We start from the raw sequence: 20,619 nt of genomic DNA on the forward strand, positions 1-20,619 counted from the left end.
AACTCAACTATAGAGGGGGTCAAATCAGCACTTCTATAAATCTCATTGAGTCAGTGGATCTGCTCTAGCTGGGAGTCGCAAGAAGGTATTGGCCAAAGAAACTTGCTCAAAACAAGGATTCGGAAAAGTTACTTCTTCTGGATACAACTTGCTACAGCTGAGCATTATAACTCCCCCAAAAGGTAACCTTACCAAGTTCTGCTGAAAATAAACAAATCTGCCCATTGTTTGTGGGCATTGCTTTGCTCCCATGTAGGGTCGCTGGAAAGTCACTGACTGGAAAGAAGCAGAAAAAGAGGTTGGCTGAAGATGAGATGAACTGAAATTCGGGCTTTGGATTTGGAAGACCTGAGCCAGCCTGTTGAGGATGGGATCTTTTAGAACACATGAATGCATAGGATCACGATGAGGTAGATAGGATTTGATAGCACACAGCGACAGCAATGACAACAGGAACACAGCAACAACGGAGTTGCCACCTCTCCAGCATCCAACCCCTTGAGATTTTACTACCAAAACCTAAAAGTCTTTCTCCATATCTGCTGCAGTTCTAAAATCTACAGTGGACCCTTGACTTACAGATGGCTTGACTTACAGACTTTTTGAGTTACAGACTTTTCTGGCCGCAAAATTTAGGTTTGACTTGCAGACTGAGATTTGACTTACAGACCAGAAAAAAAAACCAAAATGGAACAAAAACGACCTGTTACGGGATTAATCAGTTTTCAATGCACTGTAGGTCAATGGAGACTTGACTTACAGACTTTTTGACTTGAGAACCGCCTTCCAATACGGATTAAGTTCTCAAGTCAAGACCCCACTGTATATCAGGTTCACACAATATTAGCAGTTTGGGTTATCCATTCTTTATTCACTTATAATCCATGTGGAACTTGCCTTTATTAAATACACAGATAACCCACACAATAGGCTGACACGTTTGATTGCACTCTTCACAAGAAGACTAAGGTCTCTTTCTTGAGCTACCAACTGCATTGCAACATCCCTACTCTGCGGAAGAGGTTGCCCTGCATTACCTGGATGCTTAGTGTCAACTATATGGTTCTACAATCCATGCGATTGTAAAATCCCTGGATGGATAACCTGAATAGGCCCGAGATCCATGAACACAGTCTTCCATGATCTCTTGAAGGGTTAATAACTGCTGGGAAAACAAATAATCAGATTGGTCCTGTGGCACTAGGGGGCATGCTTGCATCTTTTCTTGTGCGTCAATGGCAGAGAATGAGGTGTGACAACAAAAGTCAACACCTGTAGAACCTTCTGCTTCCCCCCCCCATTTGTCACTTCAACCTTTAAATCCGAACACTCAGCCAAGACAGAGTCCCACAGCACGTTCATCCTTAAAACACTGGACGCGTCACTCGGTATTTCTGAATATTAGGAGAGGAAGCCAAATCTTTCGCAATCTCAGAAGAAAAAGAAAATGGCACATTAACACCAAATCACTCAAAACTAAGGACAATAATGTTGACGCGCCCTGGCTCGAAACACAAAGGCTTAAACGTCACAAAGTTCTCCGCGTGATGGATGGGTTCTATCGCCAGCAACCCAATCAATCTCAAGGGTGCTGCTTTCCAGCACATTCAGACCTTAGGAGCCTGACCTCTTTCTATATCTTGGAGAGACTCCAGGTATTACCACTAATAGACGGTTCTCTTTTTTCTTGTGACTGTGATGCGAGTTGGCCTCCAAGCTTCTAAGGAAAGCTTTCTGTGAATTGGCTCGTCCTTCAGGCCGAACGGCTGCGATGAAAACCCCACTCCCCCCTCTAAAGCTATAAATGAGGTTTGGAGTGGTGCCTCCTGGGGATTCTGGGGTTTGTAGTACATGAAAGTCACTTTCCAAGGCTCTGGAGATGGGCTGGTGGTCTGACTCATCACCGGATAGTGGTTGTTGTTTTTTTTTGTTCCCATCAAAAGAATTATTTGGACTGAGTTCCTCAAGATGGATTGTTCCTCTCCAGAATCTGTTCAGAAAAGTTTATTTTTTTGGGGGGGGGGGGATATTGCAGTTTTCAGAATCCCACAGATTGAAATATTGCCCCTGGCTGCAGCATCCTGCGAGTTGTAGTCCAAGATTCACAACCCTTCCCATCTCTGGATCCCTATAGGATTTAAAGTCTCACGTGTAGTTTCCCAAAGTGGTTTTAAACCCCCACTTTATACTGGAGTAACAGCATACAAAATGCACGTGCACAGAGATACAGAAACCACGTGACTATAAAGTGATTTAAAATATATCAGTGTTGAAATAGATACAAATCAGCAGTGTAACCGCGCCCTTAGTTCACAGAGCATACACAGTTTTGGTTTTTGTGGGAACCGGAAACCCACTGGCCAGAATCCACCAGCTAATTTAAGTTCACACCAGCAGAGGGGCATTAAACTGCAGTTTCTAATTGCCACTAATCAACAAGGCGCTGGTTGTGTTCCTGGCCATGCGCATGACTGCATGATCTTGGGTATAGCCGGTGATGCAACCTGTACCTTGTCCATTGCTAGCTATTTACAGCTGTGACTTAGGCAGTTTGACGTACAGAAGGGTAATCAACAGTTGGGTACCTGTCATTCGTTTTACCCCAGCCCTGTCTCTCACCATCCTCCAACCCTCCCTCACAAACAATGCTCTCTCTTCTTCCTCTGTTCCAGCACTCACCTAGCAAAGTACCCTGTCAGCAATCGCCCCCATTCTCAGAAAAAGTGAGCCTCCTATTTAGACCTTCGGGGAGATGGATTTGACAATTATGTTCACTCCCCACAAAGAAAAGATGTCACAGATACCATTTATAAGACATTATTATTACAAGAGTCTACCAAATATTTGGGATCAAGGGCTACTGAAAGTAAACCCCATTGCGACCCTGGAGGAACTGATTCCAAAATATAAGCGGTCCAGGCATTTAAATGGGGAAACCAGCAACAATCTGCCCAAATGTACAGTATAGGCTTTCGGCTGTTATCATTTTTGAGATCTTTAGGGACAAACAAAGATACACAACAGCAAAAATATTTATAACTACTTAGTTTGCAGCCAGAAGGAAAAGGTTTTATAGCTGAAATTGATCTGGTATGCTTTATAGAGGGCTCCATGAAATGCATAAGATCAGCACTAATAAAAGCTAATTACCACTGTGGCTCTGGGATTTGGAGATATAACCAACCCAGTTATTTAAGTTGGGAATCTGGCAGTACTCATGCAAAATTTTGTATTTCTAGCTGGCTGACCCTTACTGAGGGCATGAGTCTTGTCTGTTGGAGTTGTTTGTTGCAGTCTAGCATGCTGCCTTGAGCAGATTTGGCTGGATGGGTCCTTTCTGGGCTGGGTTGACTGTCAATCTATCCAGCTCTAACCAATCATTCCTTCCCTGCCTTTGATTTCAAAGAGAGCCCCGCCTCTCTGCTGTGTTCTCTTTTTCCCTCTCTTGAGTCTGTTAAAGTCTGTCACTAAAAGCCATCATGTTCATCAGTTTGCTGTTCGATCTGTCCAACTGTAAGTAATGAAATATCTTAATGAGAGACGTGCCAGTTAATGAGACAAGGGGTGGACTGCCTGGGCAAGTTGCAGTTGTTCTGCACTGTGTTCAACCCTGCACTTCTGCTGCACTGCTAGAGGAATTTAATCCCAAATTCAGAACTCTACAACACTGTCCTCCCATTCACATGGGTAAGGTTCCTCCGTCCCCTAACAGTAACATCATACTCTCCTTTCACAGTTACTTTTGTGTGGCATGAATTGAGATTGTGTGATGTTGTTTTATAGCTTGCACTGTTTCTTACCTCACACAGATTTGGAGGCATAGACATCCAAAACTACTCTGTTCATTGTACTTTAATTCCACCAGTGCTCCAATCCAGAATCTTATTTTTTTGCTCATGGATTTTGTTCCTATGTCCAGAGGTTTATCATGCACTAGCCCATCGTTTATAACTCTCTCCCTGCTGTATTTTCGCAGCTTGTTCCCTCCTCCCCTTCTTTTCCCCTGTTTTCAGGCCAAGCTGTTTTACGTCTGTCTGCCTTTATGTTTTATTAACTCCGGGGATTATATTATGGACAGCTCAGATTCCTTACTACATCTTCCTATTTATAGTTTGCCAGGGGCGAAGATCCCCATCCGAAGGACCGGAAAAGGGCCATCAGAAAAAGAAAAAAAGACAACACTAATGCAATGACGTTTGTGCATCCGGACAACAGAGCAGCTGCTGAAAGAGCCACTTGCATTAACTTCTCTTCGTTGATGTCTATCGAGGAAGGAAACACATGCATGGGACACGTGTGGATGGAAACATACATAATTCCCAAACCCTCTTAGCTGGGCCAATGTTGAGGGATCACAGGAGTTGTAGTCCACATTCCGTACCCCAGATAAGAACCCCACAGATCAAGTTCATTCAGAAATAACCCTGTATTGCCTAACGGTCTTGCTTAAAGGCAAGTGCATTCAGCCCTGCAATTTATATTTTTCTCTGTTAGTCATATAAATACTCCACATGGTTGATATATATATATTTAAATATTTCTCAAGAGGAGGATTTTAAAAATCGTACAGCCACAAACTGAAAAATAGAGGCTGAGCTGCCTGAACATCAGCCGGACAAGATACACAACCACACACACACATGGGCACAAACACACCCATTGCACGCACACACATACGAACCAAGGAAGATTAATGGTGTTCGATGCGCCCTGGGTGGAATGATATTATTATCTCTAAGCTGGCTTTTGCAGATGTGAAATGCACACACTAAGCTATCCAGGGGCCCCTAATCTCTGCTTGCAACTTGAGAGAAGCCAGTGGAGACTGCTTGAGACGTGGACTGTTTCACAGCTCACACTAACAGATGGGCACCAGGAGGCTCTCTCCCAGGTGTCGCGAAACTACAACTCCCAGCGTGCTTCCCCATGGGCTCTTCAGACTGGTGGGAGCTGCAGTCAAAGACATTTGTCCCCACCCCCCGTTGTGAAGATCAGACGCTGAAAAATGTTGAGTGGCGCCTCTCTGCATGGGGCCTTTCTCAGGAGGCACAGTGGGGTGGATTCGAATTCCTCTGCAGCCAGATGCTCCAACCCACTGAGCCATCTCAGCCCAAAGAAATTCATACAGTGGGGGAAAATGTGAACCTTCCCATGAATCTTTGCATATATTTCCCCCAAAGAAATGTATACGGCATGGAAAACATGTGGATGATCATTTATGTAGGCTATTGATTTTTTAAAAAATCTTAAATATGTTGCCCACTGATGTGGAAACATGATGGAAGAAAGGAGTGATTCAAAACTTTTGGAATTAAAACAGGTAATGTCTCCCTCTCCTTGCCCTTGTGTTAAATGTAGAGCAGAAGCATCATCAACAGAACCATGTGGCTTGTTACAGGGGTCAACGGACATGAAAACAAAGCCAAGACCCAGGAGAGTAGTTAGAGCAGTACAACGACGGAATCCATGACCTCAGAGGTGCTGGTGAGCCTTCCAACACGGGAGGCATTGAAGGGAACATTAAACTACCATCTGTGAGATTTGCTTTGACTGGGATTCTTGCCTTAAGCAGGGGGGTTGGACTCAATGGCCTTAGGAGGCCCCCTTCCAATGCATCATTCTAGGATTCTATGACTCTGTGTCAACCCCGAGTGCTCCCTGGAAGGACAGATCCTGAAGCGGAGGCTCCAATCCTTTGGCCATCTCATGAGAAGAGAAGACTCCCTGGAAAAGATGCTGATGTTGGGAAAGTGTGGGGGCAAGAGGAAAAGGGGACGACAGAGGACAAGATGGTTGGACAGGGTCATTGAAGCGACCAACATGAATTTGACCCAACTCCAGGTAGCAGTGGAAGACAGGAGGGCCTGGCGTGCTCTGGTCCATGGGGTCACGAAGAGTCGGACACGACTTAATGACTAAGCAAGAACAAATGACTCTGTGAGATCTATTATGGGAGTTTCCTTTCAAATCACATCCACAAAAACGTGCCAACCAATCTGCCCCATGGTGCCAAAGCAGGAAACCCACAAAAAACAGAAGACATGGTCTCAGTCATAGAATAAATTCTAAACCTCACACCAGCTTAACAATCTTTACCAGGCCAAGGAGAATGGCATCAAAAATGTGTAAGCTTCCAGGATCACAGATCAGATGAGACGTTACAAAAATAAGTCAAGAGGGAAAGGGAGGCCTTGAAGTCTGCAAGGTGTCTTGAGATGTCACGGGGGGGAAAACCTATGCAGAGAACAGGGCTCATCAGGTGAGGAAGGTGTTAGATTTTACCCGGAATAGTTCATTGATCTGAATAGCTCAGTGGTTTGGAGATCTGGTTGCGGAGTCAGAGTCTGGGAGTTCGATTCCCCCTCTGTGCCTCCTGTGAGTAGAGCCAGCCTTTGTAGCCTTGGGCCAGCTGCACCGTCCCAGGGATCCCTCCCAGAAGGAGGGGATGGGAAACCACTTCTGAGTACTCTCTCCCTTGACAGCATGTGACTGATTGAGAACTTTGGAAAACCATCCGCCCTGCATCTTAAACGATACAGAAAACAAGGCATAGAGTTTGGCTTAAGCCTTGGAGAGCAGCGTTTGAAATGATGCTGGAATGGCATTTTTATTGCCTTTTCCAACCGCCTCCTTTAATGCTCATTTGCAAATCTGATGCCTCATTTCCCCTCCCCCCCCATCCTCCTGATCCATCTTCTATTTGGCTGAAGGAAACCGCCGAGAGGGGACTGCAGCCAACCTCTTGTCTGTGAGCCTTCTTGGCTCGGCCTCCTCCTCCAGATCCAGACCATTCATGGGGTTTTCGTTTCTTGGCAGGCTCTCTCCTTCACTAGATGCTTAAGGGCACCATCCACCAAGCCGCTCTGCTCCTTGCCTGCCTCTCTGAAAGGAACAGATCGCCTGCCGGGAACGGTGAACAGATGAGGAGACCCCCCCCCAAACGGCAGGGCTTACCAAAGGAGGAGAAAGTGCTCTATTCTGCGCCGTCCGGACTGACTCTGCGGCACCCTGTGGACCCTGGCTTTCAAAGTGGCCCCACTCATGAATGCTGGGTTCTGATGCATTCCTCATTTGCCATTAAAATATACAGCCTTCGCCGGCGTGCGCACAGCAGGAGTGGGGTGGGGGAGACGAGAGAGACAAAAGACACTAAAATCAGTGCGGGAAAGAGCGCAGAGGCTCTACAGAGCGGATCTAAAAGTAGCTGTTGATTAGCATCTATTTTGTGTGTAGGCGGATGAGTGGGTGAGCGTGAGTGGGATGGTGGAGGAAAGGGCACCGATTTTATTTCTAGAACAACCGAGGGATGGAGGCAGAGGGAGGCAGAGAGGGGCCTTCTCCTCGCTTCCCGTCTTGTCCTCCTCGCACGTAATGCAGGACGGAACAAGCTGCACCCCCCCCCCCCAGTGAGTGCAGTGAGGGAAAGGATTTTGGGACAACGAGGATGAGGGCCCGGGCAAATATGGAGAGCCAGAACAGTCCCCCGGTGGGGAGCGAGGTGGAACACGATCCGGTCCGCTACGCTGCACACCTGGATGGTTCGCTGATGCAAACAGAGTCTGTCAGAAGAGGAAGCCGCCCTCCATGGCAACGCAGCCTCTCCCTTTGGGAGATTATGTAAGGCGCTCTTGCGCTGCTTAGCCGGCTGCGCACCCTGGACTGAGGAGCCAGCGGTTCTCTCTCACAGGCGTGTCACAGACCGGTGTGCAGCACAGGGCAGACGGACGTGATCCGGAAAGGTCTCTTAGCTAGCCAGCATTCGGACTTGGAAACAGAAGGTACAGTATAAGGAGACTGCCTTCTGCTGAGGAGAACTGGGGGTCCATCTAGCCCAGAGACACCAACGCAGACCAGCTGCAAGGCCCCTCTATCATTTTTTCAATCTCACCTAAAGATGCTGTGTACCGAACCGAGAACCTTCCATAGGGGAGGGACCCACCCAGTCAAGACAGCCACCACATGCGGCAAACGTCGAGCCTTTCTTGCAACTATTTAACCACACTGAAGCAAACAGCTTTACTCATCCACCACTGTGCACCGTATTTGAATTCTTTCTAAACTACGTATTTTTATATATTTTTTGATTCCTTTCTCTTTGACTTGATTCTTATATTAACATAATGCCTATTTTGAGTTGCACGTACCAGCTAAAAGTTAGACATGATCCTACACACAGTACAGGTGAACCTCTAAAGCAGCACTACGCCTGTCAGCCCATAAAAATATGAACAGCACTGGCTGCCATCAGCTGAACTTGGACCCGTCATCAAAATGACCACAGGCTGGATGTAATAAGTGAAAAACAACAGGCTACGGATACAGAAAGTGATCTTTTATTGAGTCGTACCTTTGGCCCATCTAGGCTAGTGCGGCCAGCTCTGACTGGCAGCACCTCCCTATAGTTTTTGGCAGGATTCTTTCTCAGACCTTCCCAGGGATCTCTGATACTGCCCTGCCAGTCTCCCATAAAGGTATGAACCAAGGCTCATGCTGCTTAGAAGGAAGGAAGGAAGGAAGGAAGGAAGGAAGGAAGGAAGGAAGGAAGGAAGGAAGGAAGGAAGGAAGGAAGGAAGGAAGGAAGGAAGGAAGGAAGGAAGGAAGGAAGGAAGGAAGGAAGGACAGTCAGATGGATGAATGGAAGGACGGACAGACCCTCAGGATCTGCAGTCAGAAACTGAAGCCACGGAGCTATCGGGCAGTTCTTGAGTTGACTCCTGGAATAAAAATGATAATGAGCTGGCTAATGATTTTATTAAAAAAAAAAATCAAAAGCCTTGGTGATTCCAATCCTCTCCTTCTCATCCCCAGGTCCTCATCCCTCCTCTTCCTCATTTTTAACACAAATAGAGTAACCAGCAAACTATCTCCTGTATAGCCACCACTCACCATCCAATTTGGCCCCATGTATGGGGGATTCTAGGTCGGCTGGATAGCGCCGTGGTTTGTGGTCTCTGGCTGTGGAGCCAGAGGCTGGGAGTTCGATTCCCCCCACAGGGCCTCCTGGAAGAAGAGCCAGCCTGGGTAGCCTTGGGCCAGCTGCACAGTCTCAGAATTGCTCCCAGGAGAAGAGAACGGGAAACCACTTCAGAGTACTTCCCATCTAGAAATCCCTGAAAAGGGGCCACCATTAGCCAGAATCAACTTGACTTCACAAAATGATTACGCTGGAGAATATCAGCTTTGCTGGTTTTCAAGGACCAGCATTCCTGGATGTTCTTTGCTGCCGCCGCTTTGACAACCATTCTGTAGATTATTATACCTTCTCAACATACAATTTGTTTGAACAGCGTGGATTTGGACAAAGCCACAGAGTAGATTTGACAGCAAGCAACAGACTTGCAATTCAATTTATTTGTTTCCGAGCAAAGGAGGGAAGCACAAACGCCCGTAATCATAAAGCACATCCTCTTAAGTGCTTTCTCTAACGTAAAATGACGTCCTCTTGCCAATATGTTGGCCTGCAGCCCATCCGGTCATCACTCCAGCATCGCACAACTGCCAGAGTGGGTCACCAGGTGGGTTTCTTTGCACAAGAGGCCCCATCGGGCAGTTGTGCAAGAAGCTGTGTCACCCCTTGCACACATTTGCTCAACAACTAGGCAAGGGATTTTCACACCCCACTAACATTACCCTGAATTCAGGACTGTTTTTTTTTAACTCAACCTGCAAACCAAGGTGTTCTACAAGCAACAAACAAGTTCTGATAATAGATAGAAAAGGTTTCGTCAGCACCAAACATTCCAAGTTTTTAAATAAAGTGCATTGGGACCAGGCACGATGAGCGTTACGGCACAGAAAATAAACTTTAAAAATCATGCTTCAGGGATTTTCTAAACCTCCTGACAGATCTTCGGCTGTGGTGTTGTACTTTTTTGTTTTTAAAAGAGGAATGATAAAATACCTATGTTAAGAATTATGCTCTCCAGGTTGTGTTGTGCAATACATCATCCTGAATAAGACTCTATTCCTGCAGTACAAGGATAATCACTGTCTACCATCACAGCAATAAAATAAAACAAAATAAAATAAAATGGAGACATGAAGGAACGGAAGATTTCCCTGGTGCCCCTAGAGAAACGGCTGGCAAGCAAAACACATCTGTAAACTTGAGAAGCGTTCATCTGTTCCTTCTCCTAATTGAGACAAGCGCAAGATTTTGGAATCTCATCCCTTCCCAAAGAAACATTATTTCTCCAGAAAAAAAATATATCTCACTGCCTATTTGGTCACGATAAGAAATGCAACTCTTGTGAGCGGGTGCCCAAGCCGGCCGTTTCTTGTTCTGTTTTGTTCTTTCCTTTCCGATCCTCGTCCTTTCCTCTTTGTCTGCCTTGTCTTTCAGATCGCCAACTTCAAGGCACGCGCCATGCTACAATTTGCAAGGGGCCTTTGTAGGTGGTTTGCGTAAGGACTAGGCGAAAATGCTTTAAATGAACAAACAAATCCATATCACGTCTTTGTGATCGGAGCTGCCTAAGACCATCGCTGTGCATCAACTGGAGTCCTTTCTCCTTCCCTCAATGGTATGGGTCCATCGGGTTCACTCTCAATGGATTGAATCCATGGCTCCCAACTTTGGGTGCCCACATGTTCCTGGACTAAAACTCCCAAAAGCCTTCTCCACCAGTTGGGCCAGCTAGGATTTCTGGGAGTTGTAGTCCAAGAACATCTGGGGACTCCATGGTTGGAAACCACAAGATTAGACCCAATATTGATGTTGGTTTTGAACAGATCCCTAGAAGCTGATGAGACATCAGTGAGCAAAAACAAGCCCTGTTGATTTCAGAGGTCCAGCTTGAATAATGAGTGAGTCTGGATCCAACTCAGTATCTTGTGCTCTCTTGAAGTTAGACGTGACATAAGACTGTAATGAGAAACCTGGAAACAGGCCAAGATCTGGGTTGAAATCCCACAGTCTCTCTTAATATAGGAGGTACCCAGTGGGATTTGTGATAATTTACTCTGGGAACGCTGGAAGCAACCACCATGCCCCATCGCACCCTAGGTTCATCTAATCCAGGGAGAGGCTGGCATAGCCCCTGGAGGGTCCGCAGGGTACAAAAATTTTCCCCAAAGTTGAGAGATGGGCTAGTCCAGTCTAACCCACCACAGATTATTCTGGCCGGCTATAACTCGTCTTCTTGATTCAGGAGATGAGGTATGACATGTTGAGATGCACATGTACAGCAAGTGTTGGCCACTTGGCACCTTCCTCCCATACAAAAGCCACATTATACAGAGTAGGGATGTTCAAAAAAAATCCTTAAATTCTGCATTTTCATCAAGGTAACTGGCTTCAGTTCAAGAGGAAATCTCCATGAGGAATTCAGCAGCTTTCAAGATATTCCGAATTCACAGCAAGAGGTGCTGTTTTTCCTCCTGAAGGTCTCCAAAATCCATGCACACTTTCCCCTACCCCTTCCCTTTGAGAAGCAAACAAACACAAGACAACTGACAGATGGTTTGAAAAAGACTCAACCACCCAATCTGGTGCTTGGAAGGCTTACTAGCCCATAAGCAAAGCAAACAGCAACGACCAAGGTTAGCTTTCAATTTATCTGCATAATGCAAGGTTAGCTTTCCATTTATAATGGGTTATTTATTTTGCTCCATCTGCACCGTGTTTCTCTTCTCTTGTTGAAAGAGACCTCAAATTCCTCATCCTCTCCTGGACAGATGACAACTCTCTGGTAGTTCCTCATTCTTGTGCGCAAGGACGAAACAAGTGATGGATTACAACCATAAGCATTGTATCACACCATGAGTGCAGGCCCAGCTCAAGTCATTATGCTGCCTGAATCAAACAATACAGTGTCCACTCCCATCCCACAAACAATAGCCAACAAGAATGGATTTTACATCCCATGGTATTTTATCCTCCAGAGCGCCACTAAATACGACACCATCCTCCAGAGCACCATTAAAGGCAGCCGCCTCCCACTGGGGACACAGAGCGATTGGCATGAAACTCAAATCTCTCATCCATCTTCTTCCTGCCACCTCCCAGAAACAGCCACACCAGGTAGCTGTTGTCCATCTTGGCTTCTCTAGATTTCTGGACCTCGCCAGAATGGCCAAACGGTCAGGAACTCTGAGGGTTGAAGCCCAAAAACGCCTGAAGGACAAACAGCTGAAAAACGGTGCCCTATGTCTCGCTCTGCCTAACGGTAAGGCCGGCCATTCACAGAACGGTCTGACTGAGAAGAGTAGTTTAACCAGCAGCAGTTCTCTGAGGGATTCAGCTCAGAGACATTTCTTTCTTTGTATCTGAGACTCCTTAAACAAAGAAGAGGAAAAAAGAAAAAGAGAACAAACCGGCCCTATCATTAGGCAAAACGAGACAGCCATCCTAGGGCTGTAACTTCCAACCGTTGACCTTTCAGACGTTTTGGACGTCCACTCCTCCTGTCCTCAACGGCTGACCACCCAAACTGGTGTTTCTGGGAATTGCAGTCCACACAACCTCTGGGAGAATGACGTTGAGAACCGTTCTCCCTCAGCGGCTGTCTCGCGTTACCTAATGGGAGGGCCGGCCCTTTATGCATCTGCCTTACCCAACACGGTCCACTTTGGCCCGCAGCGGCTCTCCAAGGTCTCGGTGGAGAGAAGAGTCTTCTCCTGCATCTTCTGCTCAAGATGCCTTTTTGAAACTGGAAGGGCCAAGGGACACCGTGACGGCACCAGAGGCCCCCAATGCAAATCACCGGATCTACCACTGAGTTTCAGCCCCCTTTTAGTCAAAGAGCTTTTCTGAAGCACTCTCGCTTTTCCAAAAGAGAGAGAGAGAGAGAGAGAGAGGGGAGGGTGGGTTGAAAGCAGGGTGAAAAGATGGCTATTCACAGGACTCAAGTCCAAAGCCTTCTTTGGTGAATGGAATTAACTGCACGGCTCTTTGTATCCCGGGCTGGGCTTTCACAATGCCTGCTTTGTGCTCCAGCACTCCGGCTTCTGATTGAAAGATGGCATTCTTTATTTTTAGCATGTCCCACAGGGAGAGCACGCAAGTTCAACATGTATGCCCACGGATTTGTCTTGCTGCCATTAAGCTCGGCCCGCCTCTCTACAACCGTTGAATTTGGGGTGGAAATAATGCGCCCAGATGGGAGACCGGGAGGGGATTTCAGTGGGGTTTGGAGAGCCGTTTATCCGCGTTCCCATATTTCTCGGTGTTGAAGATGAAAAGAATGGGGATTTGGGGTCGGTTAGTTCGTTTGTTTAGTCAAATGCAGGAGAAATGAAAAGTCACACCACTTTAAGGGCTTTTGATATTTAACTCTTAAAAGTTCTAATATGAATCTCGGTGTATTTGATAGTGAGAACTGCTGGATAGCTTGGTTGTTTAGGTTTCTGGCTGCAGAGCCAGAATTTGGGAGTTCGATTCCCCCACTGGGCCTCCTTAACTAGAGTTGGACTCTATGATCCATAGAGCCCCTTACAACTCCGCGATCTAGATGATGATAAAAGTGCTGCATTAAAACTTCCTTCCTTCCTTCCTTCCTTCCTTCCTTCCTTCCTTCCTTCCTTCCTTCCTTCCTTCCTTCCTTCCTTCCTTCCCTCCCTCCCTCCCTCCCTCCCTCCTTCCTTCCTTCCTTCCTTCCTTCCTTCCTTCCTTCCTTCCTTCCTTCCTTCCTTCCAGATCTTTATCCCTATTAATTATTCTTGCCTCTGTCATTACAGATTTTAAGATCACAAACAGTCGAAGACAGGGACCTGCCCTCTTGTTCTCTGTCCTGTAACTTCATAGCGCACTGCGTATAATCGATCAATAAGTAAGATTTCAAAGGCCATTGCCCTTTGCATTTAGAATTTCTTTCAGGTATTTCCAGACTTCAGAGAACAAGAACAGTGAAAACTGTTTTGTTCAGTTAAGCGCCTGTACATTTCACCAGAGAGCATCAGTTTATAGGGACTGCTGGATAACTTAGGGTTTCAGGTACCCAACTGTGCAGCCAGAGTTTGGGAGTTCAGATCCCCACTGGGCTGGACGCGATGCCCAACAGGGCTCCTTCTAGCTCTGCACTTCTAAGATGATGACGGTGATCAGTTTTGACTAGCAACAGCTTCTTTGGGGTTGAGGCTGTGGTCTTGCTTTGTCGCACCTGGACCACAGAGGATTCCACAAACTGTCTTCCACAACATGGGGCCCCTCCAGATAGGCTAGACTACATTACCCATCATCCCCAGAAAGCACAGGTTCCTAAGGACGATGAGCCTCTAGGTGTTGTCATCTGGCGTATCTGGAGAGCTCCAGGTTGAAGAAAGACTGCAGTCATCTCATAAAGCTAGGCGAAAAGGCTGTGCTTGCTCCTGGGTTATGAGCCTCCAGAGGTGGTGTGTTTCCCAAGGGGTGTGCGTGCCTGTTGCAGCTGGATCTTGGGTTGGGCTGGTCCTTTGGAGAAAGGATGCTTCATTTGACCTGGGAGAAGGACAGTGTGCAATCTGAGATTCCTCCCAAACAGCTTCTGACTCGCTTGGATGACCTGAATGAAGAGAGAAAGGTGCTTCTCTAGGTGTAATTCTGTGACCCTCAACTAATTCTTCCCTGACATAGAACTGGATGCCTTAAGCCTATTCTCCCCTTGCCTGTCTTTGCCCAATGTGCAGCTACGGAATGTCCACAAACAATGGTACTCTTTGGCGAAAGTGAGAGATCAAAACAGAATGCTAAAAATGAAACACCAACTCCCTCCGAATACTAGGACACTCATGTCATGCTCTCTCTCTCTCTCTCTCTCTCTCTGTGTGTGTGTGTGACAGGGTGGGAGAGGACAGCCTCAGAGCCTCTCCCAGCAAACAAAAATCAATTGATGAAACAGAACAAGACAAAGCCCAGCAAAATTAACATGGAGGGGGGGAAATCCAGTCTATAGGAATTATTGGAATAATCCTCTTAGGAGCAAATCTTCAATCTTGCTCACATAGCAGGGGCACTTGAGATGTCAAAACCATTTCTGCGTCCAATCACTGGAATATAAATGCCACATATCTGATTTAACTGGGGGTAGGGGCTGCTATAGCTTTTTCAAATTGTTACCCCTATCTGACCTTCGGGTCCAATCAGATGTATGAAATGGTTTCCCCCCTTTTTCTCCCTCTCGCAAGCTTACAGCAATGACCTAGTTTGCTTTGCATATACTTAAAACGAATTTAAATAAATAAACATGTACAAACAAAACGGGGACCTGCTGTAAATTTACTTTCCACACACCTAGAAATTGCTTTTCCTTCATCCCAGTAAGGGATGGTAAATTCCCTTTATGCTAGTTAGTTCTCCATCGTGATCTCCTTTCTCTAGTGAGTCTCCATTGTGGCTTATCGTTATGCCTGCACTGAGGCAAACCATGGCTACTGTACATCCTGGTTAATGGAACTACTGCAGAGCTACAGGTCACAGATTTGCAAACCATGGTTACTACATAACCATGGTTAACAGGAAGAGCTGCTTGTGTCAGGAAGTGTACCTTGCTCTGAAATGGTCAGAAGTGTGATCCTCTCCCACTCAGATATGAACAGCCCAATGTTCAGATCATGAACATTGTTGCTTCAGCAACAATGCAGTAGTAAACAATGCCCAAAGAGAGAAAGGGGTGGATCTTTCGTTTAAACCAAAAAGTTGAAGCTATGGATGCCATACAAAGCAAGGTAATTCAGGTTTGACATGAGCTGTTACTCATAAATCTTTCCCCCATAGAATGCTGCTGTGCTGCTCAAAGTTCTTCCCCAGGAAAAACAAGCCATAATCAGATGTGCCCCATCAAAAGCTACCCAGGAAGCAAGGGTGGGGGCCTTACTTGTTCGGATTACAATTTCCAGGGTTCTTCCACCCAAAGATGGCTAGGGGTCGGGATTCCAGTAAATCCTCTGTGGCTTGAATATGCCAAACCTTAAGAAAAACCCATTTTCTTAATCATTAAGTTTTTGTAAAATCTGGAAAATTATAGCTAAGATGGAAAGGGGTGCCTTAAATCTGAGAGGGAAGAAGGGGGGAGGGGAACGAATGCTTTTTTTCTTGTATTGGGCTACCAATCTGGAGAACTCAGATTGCGCCCTTGCAAGAGGCACCTATTTTAAGAATTAAGTGGGTCCTTGATCAAATCAAGCCTGAACTGTCTCTGGAGGGGAAAAAATGCTGAAGTTGTGGCTGGCCTACTTTGGGCACATCGTGAGAAGGCAAGATTTTCTGGAAAAGACAATATCGTGCCGGAAAACGGGAGAGGCAGCAGGAAATGAGGAATCTCAAATACGGGATGGACCGACTCCATAAAAGAAGCCATAGGCTTGCATTTGCAAGAGCTGAGCAGGGCAGTGGAGGAAAGCGCCAGTTGGAGACCGCTAATTCAGAGGCTCACCATAAGTGGGAAGTGATTTGGTGGCACAGCACAAGACAACAATAGGCACCTGCTTTCTCCAGGAAATGTCCTGCCTTCGTGGACCCCAAGGACAAGAGAGCCCTTCAGCAAAAGCCAATTGCCTTCCACTCCAGCATCCAAACAGAAGAGGATGCAAACAGAAAACCTTAGGTCAACAGAGGATCTGGGTAAATAACCATTTTCTAGATTGCTGGGATAGGGAAGGGGGAATGTTAGGATACACCAAGGAATACTAATCAGAGATGGATTCAAAGACATGCGCAGGGGGCGTCTGAGTCTGTGCGTGACATATGCTAAGGATTCATCAGCATCTTAGAAGTGCAGAGCTGGAAGGGACCCTCTGGATCATCGACTCCAACCCCTGTCAAGGAGGCACCTTGCGGGAATCGAACCCCTACTCTCCAGCGCCACAGCCAGATGCCTAAACCACCCAGCTAACCAGCAGCTTAAGGAAAAGAGAGTGCAGCCTCATCCAGCCCTTTCTCCCCTCTTATTTTTGCTGTGGGTGCAAGAGCTTTCCTTGATCTCATCCTTAAACCACCGGACATCGGAAGCCCTTGCAAAGAACTCGGAAATCTCCCCGCAAGTCTTTCTCTCCCTTCCGGCTGCACCTGCTCAAGATTTCCCACGGCCCAGCGAATCACCACCCAGTGTGGCTCGCTGAGAATTGGCTCTCTGGTCAGTGGCAAAAAGCATTACCGGAAAGAACCGAGGCCTCCCTCGCTTAAAGGTCAGTGCCGGGAACCGCTCTTTGCACACGACGCCAGGGAGGTGACAAGGAAAGGCAGCCGGCTCTTTCCAGAGGAAATCCAAACAACACCTGACATCCGACCGAGGTGGTGGTACTTTTCACACAGAACTGCGCCAGCATAATTTCAATCACCATGACCCCCCAAAAAATGGCAGCAACATCGGGGAGGTTGGAAAAGGGAGGCAGGCTGACATTACTGGTCCGAAAATAAAGAGACACGCAGTGTGCACACCAAAGCAGGGACGAAAAAGTCTAGGCATCCCACGACAGGAGAACCCAATGTGCTTGTGCAATTGAAAGCAATGGCAATTCTCCTATATTAAAACCCAGCAAAGCAACTTGGCAGGCCTCTCACACATACATCCCAAAAAGAGGAGAGCTTTTCAGAAATCGAAAGAATCAGAATCTCAATGATGCCCACGCCTCGGCAAATGAAAAGTCCGTGCTCACCTTAATCTTGAATCTTTTCTTCATACCAACTCAGACCCACGGGAGACGACCGGCTAAATTTTCAAGGCTCGGCTAGAACCGCAGATGAAGCTCTCCGCGGCCCCAGTACCGGCCAGGATCAAACGCAGCTTAATCTGAGAGCTTCCGTAGCATTGCCACTAAGAGCTGAAGAGGACGACGGCTGACCCCCTTTTAAATCCTAAAAACGGAGGCCATCTGGAGAATGCATCCTTGTATTGAGAGCAAGCACTCAAGCTAACAGGACTCAAGTATTGCAGGAAAGGATCAAAGGGACCAGAAATTCAGCATTGTCTCAGAATGCTTCCCTCCACGTTAATGAATAATCCTGTTTCTCAACCAGGCTGAAACATCTGCCAAAACGCCAACCCAAACACAGGGATCATCTTCCCAAAAACATCTGCTCGGTGGTGGACAGGATCTTCTATGCATCTCTTGCAAAGTTGGGAGATCCCGGATCTTGTGTGTGTGTGAGAGAGAGAGATTTGGGTCTCCGCAGCTCTGCTTTCAAACTGCAGCCAACAAGGAAACACAGGAACCTAGATAAGTTAACATCCAAGCTGGTTTCAAAAGACGTCTACAGCTGCCTGAGGTCCCTTACGGGGAAAGAAGTGGCATATAAATAATATAAATAAATAAAACCGAAGCAGAACATGCTCAAAGGCATGACGGCTAACCCCGCGCACGTTGCCTCAGAATGAAATCTCACTGTTTCTCCAATAACGGTGCATAAGATTGGCAGCGGGGGAAAGGAAGGGTCAATTCAGCCGCATGAGAAGCAGCTCAGCTTAGAAAAACAGCTGCAATGCAAGCCGACGCCACGCCACGCAAATGAAGCCGAAGCGCAGAGAACCGCAGTGTGTTTCAACTAATCTTTGCTTTGCTTTTTCTCTCTCTCCATCCCCTCTATTTCCCCCCTCCCCCGGCCGGGTTTAGACTGTAAGCTCCCCGGGGCAGTATCTGTCTTTTCCATGACGTCAGATTATAAATGACGGTGGAGTCTGATAGAACCGTTCTATAATGATCGACCCTGGCCCCATAATTGCCTCCCTTGGTGCCACCGGCTCGGCCCTTGCAGCCTGCTGGAGAACATGGGGTTCTGCTGATTGGATGTCACCCTGAGAACTGCAGGAGGCTTCCGCGAATCAATCTCGGTGGTGATGCGTAAAAGCCAAGGCCAGCCACAGCTGGGAAGGCAGGGCGCATGCAGGTCTCACATGGGAGCCCCATCTCATAAAGGCCACCCGAGATTTATTTTTAAAGATATCTATCCATAGAACGCCAAACATAATATGGCTCTGTGCCTACGTTCGGTGTGTGTGCACATATGCACATATATGTATTTTCAAAAGGAAAGGACAAAAATTGATTACACCAGCTCTTTCAACATACAGCAACAGGCAACCAAACCATACATCTTCTGAACCTGATGGGAAATGGACCTGCCCGCTTGAAACACGCCAGAAACTAGACAAAGTGTCCTTGGGTTAGGACCGCAATTCTTTTTACAATTTGCAAACTCCTGGGGGTAAGGGTGGCGGAAAGATCCTAGCTCACAAAGGCTTTCGGAAGCTGAAAAACCCAACTTTGGTCCCAAGAGAAGTGCCTAAGAAACATCAGGGCCAGATCTGAGCATGAGTAAATGCACTCCACGTCCCCTTAATGTTGGCTCTCAGCCACAAAGCCCCGACATTCAACTTTCATTACAGTCTCTTGGGCTGGAATCCTCTGTGGTTTTGCACCATCAAAGATAGCGTATTGTATTGTTGTCATTGTCATTGTCGGGTTTGTGAGGTGTTATTGTAACAGTGTTTATTTTTATTGTTGCAAACTGCCCAGAGAGGCCCTTTTGGCCAGATGGATGGTATAGAAGCCAAATAAAATAAAATAAATAGGAGACAGAGCCCAATAATATAAGACAACATTCCCGAAACATGGATGGAAGGAACGGATGATGCCCACCACCGTGAGCTAAAGGCAAAATCTCAGAAGGAGGATAATAAGGAAGAAACATCTCCGTCGTCTGCAGGTTTTTCTAAAACAGAAGACAGATTCCCTACCTCTTATCCCATCTCTCAAAAATTATAGCCTGGTCATGCTTGAAATTCACCCTTCAGCATGTCGGAGAACAAGCACAAACTCTCCCCTGGTTTGTTCGGCAGCTTTCCTTTTATACGAGCATCTATTTTAAGGCAGGGCCTTAGACAGCACAAGGCACAGATTTTCTTTCCAAAGGTTCACATAATAACCAACAAAGCAAGTAAAAACTGTATCGGCTCCTACTCCACCATGGCCCATGTGCCACTTAAAACCAGAGGAAGGATTTTAAATCAGCATCAGTTGGCCAAATGGCTGATTTAAAGTATCCCCCCTCCCTGGTTTTAGGTGGTACATGGGCCATGCTGGAGTAAGATGTTTCATCTGCCAGCCTTCACATCTTGCCCACGAAACACATGAGGGTCACTAGATAAATCTCAGTTTAACTGATCAGGATGCTCAAGGCCACCAGGTAGCCAAACCTCTTTGTTTTGCAAAAAGTGTACAGGCCTCTGACTTATACAACACAACATGACACTGATGCGGTTCATTAAGAGAAGGACCACTTCTGTTCCTGAAACTGGCAGGACTGCCCAGCACGCATTTGCTGCGTTCATGTACCATTAATAAAACCCCCAGCCGCACGGTTTCCAACATGAAACAGATCCATCAGGAATGCAGTGCATGACATCCCCAGCGAGCCCTCCCTTGTTCCTCCCCTGCTCCCCACCACCTCTCCTTCTTCGCACGGATGCACCCTGCACTAATACACAGCGTGCACACATGTCGAGCGTGAGCAGAAAGAGACACGGGACGTGCACGCAGGCAAACAAGCCATGTTTGGTCCACAGAACCGGAGAGAGCATTTGCTTTAATCACAAACAACACCCGTCACACGTGTGTGTTTAAAACAAGAAGGGGAGTGGGCGGGGGGTGCGGATTCAAACGGACAGGACGAAGATCAGGAACGGAGGGTCGTTGAAAGGAACATGG

The 20,619-nt window shown here is 46.8% G+C and overlaps 1 protein-coding gene across 16 annotated transcripts in view; it reads right to left on the reverse strand.

The window, feature by feature from the left end:
* ARHGEF9 (Cdc42 guanine nucleotide exchange factor 9) overlaps positions 1–20,619 on the reverse strand; it is a 165,872-nt gene that overhangs the window by 63,308 nt on the left and 81,945 nt on the right. For 3 of the 16 annotated variants that reach the window (XM_078380687.1, XM_072981468.2, XM_078380690.1), the window contains exon 1: positions 17,572–20,612. The exons of 12 other annotated variants lie outside the window; for them this stretch is intronic. In XM_078380687.1, coding sequence (XP_078236813.1) covers positions 17,572–17,595 — 24 coding nt within the window. In that variant the 5' untranslated portion in view covers positions 17,596–20,612. Of the gene's footprint in view, positions 1–12,554; positions 17,543–17,571; positions 20,613–20,619 lie in introns of those variants that run through there. One more of the 16 variants, XM_072981469.2, reaches the window with a different exon arrangement.

Source organism: Pogona vitticeps, chromosome 11 (assembly GCF_051106095.1).
Source record: "Pogona vitticeps strain Pit_001003342236 chromosome 11, PviZW2.1, whole genome shotgun sequence".
In the NCBI taxonomy this organism is placed as follows: Eukaryota; Metazoa; Chordata; class Lepidosauria; order Squamata; family Agamidae; genus Pogona; species Pogona vitticeps.